Below are 5,818 nucleotides of genomic sequence, written 5' to 3' on the forward strand. Positions count from 1 at the left end.
AAATTTACTAGTACAACTACCATCCACCTGCTATAATCAGCGGAAGGCAGATTGGGTATCAAACACTAACTGGGGGGGGGGCGTAATGAGCGGGGACCGGTCTGCTACAATTGGTGGGGGGTGCTCACTGAAGATTGTTTGAGGAAATAGGCCCAAAATCTGTGTCTTGCTTAGGGCCCAATGAGGTCTAAATCCATCTCTGGTATCTGTGCTACTTATCTTCAGCTATGTCCAATTCAGCACACTGCATGTAATAAACCATAACATTTTTTTGTGAGCTATTTCTCTTTGTGCATTCACAGTACAATTGTGTCACATACTAGGCATGGAACCACCTCTGTCATTTGTTCACATGAAAGCAAATACCATTTGCTAAAGTGCACACAGATACAGAACTAAAATTAAGGCTTAGTGATGAAAAGCAATTAAAAAGGATGAAGCAGACAAAACAGAGCTATTAGAAAAATTTCAGAAAATAAAAGGATCAATTAGAGCAAATTCAAAGAATATTATTTATTTTGTATTCATTACCAAATAACTACTAAAACTGAGTATCAATCACATAGTGTTATTTAACCATTTTGTGCATTCTGCATCACTGTTCAATACTTTGTGTTCTCCCCAGGAGTCTCAGCAGAGCGCATTTCATATCTTTATTCCGTAGACTGTAGATCAGAGGGTTCATCATGGGAGTGACAACTGTGTACAGTGCAATAAATACTGGTTCTAGAACATCAGAGTATTCTGATGATGGTATCATGTACACAACCAAACCTGCCATATAGTACATGATGACAATGGTGAGGTGGGATGAGCAGGTGGAGAAGGCTTTCTTTCTTCCATCCTTAGATTTTATCTGCAAGATAACCCTGATAATTTTTACATAAGATGTCAAAAGAAACATGACTGGGAAAACTCCATATACCAATAATTCCATATAGATAACAATATAAACTTCTTCACTGCCAGCACAGGAGATGTTAATCAGAGCTTTAGCATCACAGAAAAACTGGTGTATGGTGTGAGACTGACAGAAGGACATGTGTGATGCTGGGATTGTAAACACAAGAGAATTTAAGCTTCCTGATATCCAAGTCCCAGATGCCAATAAGAGACAATGTTTCCTGTTTAAAATATTATGATAGTGTAAAGGGTCACATATAGCAACATATCGGTCATATGCCATAATGAATATTAGATAAATCTCTGAGGAATCAGACACATAATAAAAGTACATCTGGGTGAAGCATTGTATGACAGACACTGTATTATCACCATTTAGTAACATGTACAGCAGGTTAGGGACAGTGGTGGTTGTGTAACAGATATCTACTAAGGCCAGGTTACAGAGAAATAGATACATGGGGGTGTGTAACTGAGCATCCATATATATCACTGTTATTATAATAGCATTAATAAGTACTCCAAATATATAGAGGAAGAAAAATACACATACAGTTGGCAATACATAATTTGATTTTGCAAAAAATGGTAACAAAAGGAATCCATTCATGTAAGTCTGGTTCTCCATGTCACGTCCAGGTTACTTTGAAAATCAAATACATGCATTAGTTATTACAGTACTTCAATTTATTACAGTTAATATGATTTGATCTGGACTGAAGCATGGATTGCCTTAAAACCTGGACTGTAATTGCAAAGTTTGGGAAACTCTACTTTATCAGATTTATATGGCTGTGTGGATAAATAATTCTCATTAGGACAATCACACAGCTGTAGCCCTGTCTCTTGTATAAAAGTCAGAAGTCTGAGTATGCAGGTACTGTGTGATGAAGAGGTAGCGCAGGTGAGAAAAGTGACGTGATATACAACTGATGGAAATAATGGGTGTTAACTTCATTGGCAACACAATTGATTTCTCGTGTTCTGTGACTTTGGTGTCATTACTTGCAGTGTATCTCTCACTAATGTCTCTTGCTATTCTTGGTGACAGGCCCGGCGACAGGGGGGGTCAAAGGGGACACCCATCCCGGGCCCCAACATTGTGAGGGGCCCCAAGGTCCTGCTGCAGCAGTGTGGCGGCTGTAGCATGGATGAATACATGTAATTGTAAATAGGTTGCTCGTACAGGCTGCGCCCTCCCCTGTGGTAATCACTCACTGCTCCCAGCCCCTCAGGTCATCTGTCCGGCACTCTTGATGTGCAGTGACATCGCACTCTACTACGCGTGACGCCACTGCATTCTCCCCTTCATTCTTCCCGCCCACCCTGTGTCTCTGGCATCTCTGCTCTGTGAGGAGCCACCGAGCAGGAGCGGGGACTGCAGTGCGTCTATAGAGACCGCAAGGCCGGCCAGCGTGCAAACAGATTGAGGAATAAAACAGCCTCAGGAAGGCTGTCAGCTTGTGGGGACTCGGAGCCTGGTCTGGAGATCGCCGGGCGCCTGTGTATATTGGTAAGTGTGCGCTTTCTAATTGATAAAATAAATCCCACATAACACACCCTGGATAAGCAGTGTCTTATGCAATTTCGGACAGCATTAGTAGAGGAGTGTCCATTCCTATGATTGCCATAAGCTACTGGACTTGTGCTATTGATACAGGAATACATTTCCATGAACTGCTAAACCTCCTTTCTAATACTGTAAGTGGCAGTCATAGGAATGGACACTCCTCTACTAGCACTGTCCGAAATTGCATAAGACACTGCTTATCCAGGGTGTGTTATGTGGGATTTATTTTATTGATTAATGCCACTGATGTTTTTACAATATTTTGTATATTAAACATACCTGTATAATTCTTTTAATATTATTATATCTAGTCAAGAAATCACTTATCAGCGCCACCATCTCTTTGGTTTTATATGTTGTTTATTGTGGGTCTGACTACCCCCTTTTTTATTGTGGCAGCTTTAAAGCGCCTGGACTGTATTAATTTACCGTTTTGGCTTCTAAAAGGAGCTGTATAAATATGGACTGTTTCCCACAGAATGTACTTGTGATCCTGATGTTTGGGGGGGGGGGGGGTTTAGGTTTGCATGGAAGGATATGTGGGTCTCCGGTCAAAGGGGGTGGGGTAGCCCGCAGAGATATCAGTGTACCGGGCCCCACAATTTCTGTTGCCGGCCCTGCTTGGTGATCCCATATAATCATAGAGTCTCTGCACTCACCACAATAAAAAGTAAGTTTTAAGGTTTAAGTTCATACATTTATCATATAAATTAGCCTGAAGAGTACTGTACATATCCTACATCAGAGAGAATTACCATTAAAAGCCTGCAGAGTGCACAAGCAGTATCAGCATGCATTACCATTCACAGCCTGCGGAGTGCACAAGCAGTATCAGCATGCATTACCATTCACAGCCTGCGGAGTGCACAAGCAGTATCAGCATGCATTACCATTCACAGCCTGCGGAGTGCACAAGCAGTATGAGCATGCATTACCGTTCACAGCCTGCGGAGTGCACAAGCAGTATGAGCATGCATTACCATTCACAGCCTGCGGAGTGCACAAGCAGTATGAGCATGCATTACCATTCACAGCCAGCGGAGTGCACAAGCAGTATGAGCATGCATTACCATTCACAGCCTGCGGAGTGCACAAGCAGTATGAGCATGCATTACCGTTCAAAGCCTGTAGAGTGCACAAGCAGAATCAGCATGCATTACTATTCACAGCCTGCAAAACAAATACCATTGTGCAATACCACTTTAGCCAACAGTGTGCATACCTGTGTGTTGTTGATGCACATCACTTATAGACAGCACTCATGTTACCTGTGTTCAAGGTTTTCAACTAGTCCATGCTTTTGCTGCAGGATAGTATATCAGTTCTCATCCTGCTCAGTTATCTAACTAGTCCAGAATGTAGCACTGAATGAGGATTATTTCATTAGGCCATGTACCTTAATTCTCCCCAGTTATAACCAGTCCTGCCCATCGGTTCCAGTCCGGAGCCTAAATCAAAGTCAGAATACAGTATTACAGTTAATACTGGCCAAATGGACTCGGTAGGAATACAAACCTGAGTGACAGATTCAATGCAACGTCTGGTGAATCAATTGGAGAAACTAAAAGTGGCAATGTATGAATGAAGTTACTTCCAGTTTCTCTGTTCCTCATTGAAATCTGCCTACAACAGAAAAGTTCAATGGCGATCCTAAACTTTGCAGAGTATTCCTTAGTTAATGTGGTATTTATTTCAAACTGCGACCAAATAATTTTCTTTGAGCTCGTACTGTGATGGCTTATATTTATTTATTAACAGTTTCTTATACAGTGCTGCAAGTTCCGTTGCACTTTGCAATTGGATACAATGATAAAACAAAACTGCATATTAACAAACAGTCACAGAGGTAGGAAGCAGTGGCGTGCGGTGGGGTTATGCAGGTGAAGCAGAGCCTTTCCTGTCATAGAAGCATATATGCCAGAGTTTTGACTATATAAAATATATGAAAAATACAAAGAATATATTAGAAATATATTCTTTGTATTATTTTCTTATCATTTTATAGTCAAAACTCTGGAGTAAAAGTCTATGTCAGGTGAGGCAGTGCCTTCCCTGCCTACCTTTTCCACATATCTCTGATTAAAGCTCACCAAATTTCCAGCAGTATATACTGCTTCACCTGTGTATAATGCCAACATGTACCCTTTGGCTCATATATTGTGTGTAAATCTCACTCTGGTGTGAGACAGTGCCTCCTGAGCCACTTACCTCACTGTATGTCCCTGGTAGGAAACCCCTGTTTACGAGCTTAGACTTTATAGGGAAATAGACATTGATACACAAGGACAGGTGCTATCTATTGCATAATTGTCCACCAGATTGCAAAGGTACTTGGTGGGCTGCATGATATTGCCACACAGCAATGATGATCCGGGGTCAGGAGGAAGGGAAAGTGCAGAAAGAGAAAATATGTGAGGATATGTATGGTCTGTACAGTGGGGATATAATTGGACAGGAAAGCTTATTAAGGTTATGTGAGCAGTTCTGGAACTAGATAAGTTTGCCTAAAGAGGTGAGCATTCAGGTAATGCTTATATAATTGTGATGCTATCAGGAACAGGAACAGCTTTGTCTTGCACCTCTCCACTTTGTGAGCACACAAATCTGATTCTCTCTGACTTTGATATATATATATATATATATATATATATATATATACACATACACATATATATACCTTCTGGAACATTTCTGATGAGGCTTTGGAGAGTGATCTGTACCACATACAGTGTATTTTGACGTCTCGTACAGTGGCACATTAAGCCGTTCAATGTAATGCTCTGGCCTCTGAATTAATATGGAACAACAAAACTTTATTAGCTGCCTTCATAAATTCCAATCACAGCCTTCCAGAACTGAGTGTCAGGTCTGTGGAGTCGAGATGGATATTGGCACATGCTCAGTATTAAGCGCTTTGTGTAGGAAGCTAGATGGGCATAGATAACTCTTGCACATGAGGTGGACAAGGGGATTGTAGAAACAGGAACAGGAGTCAGGCTTGCACTGGCTATATATTAGCTTTGCACTGCCCAGAGTGGTGCTGGTAGGAACGAGAAAAGGAGTCAGGCTTACACTGGCTATATATTAGTGTTGCACTTGCCGGACTTGAACTGGTAGAAACAGGAACAGAAGTCAGGCTTGCACTGATGCTGGATTTGCACTGGCTGGACTTGAACCAGCGAGAACAGAAACAGGAATCAGGAAGTTAGCAATGAGTACTGAATGCAGCAATGCCGGATAGAGTACTAGCTGCAGGAATAAACTGTTCATTAGCAGAATGCAGAAACAGTTTAGAACCTGTGAATCTTTGTGTAAGGTAACAGGGCTGCTGGGAACAGAAAACTG

The 5,818-nt window shown here is 41.5% G+C and overlaps 1 protein-coding gene across 1 annotated transcript; it reads right to left on the reverse strand.

Annotated features, from left to right (window-relative positions):
* Window positions 1–595: 595 nt before the first annotated feature.
* On the reverse strand, window positions 596–1,186 carry LOC134944301 (olfactory receptor 2M2-like). Its single transcript, XM_063932880.1, has one exon. It carries the CDS (start codon window positions 1,184–1,186, stop codon window positions 596–598), a length of 591 nt encoding a protein of 196 aa, XP_063788950.1.
* Window positions 1,187–5,818: the final 4,632 nt, after the last annotated feature.

This window comes from Pseudophryne corroboree, chromosome 7, assembly GCF_028390025.1.
Source record: "Pseudophryne corroboree isolate aPseCor3 chromosome 7, aPseCor3.hap2, whole genome shotgun sequence".
In the NCBI taxonomy this organism is placed as follows: domain Eukaryota; kingdom Metazoa; phylum Chordata; class Amphibia; order Anura; family Myobatrachidae; genus Pseudophryne; species Pseudophryne corroboree.

What these genes read in the sequence shown, in the direction of transcription:
- LOC134944301 (XM_063932880.1), bottom strand. Translation starts at nt 1,186, where the DNA reads ATGGCATATGACCGATATGTTGCTATATGTGACCCTTTACACTATCAT.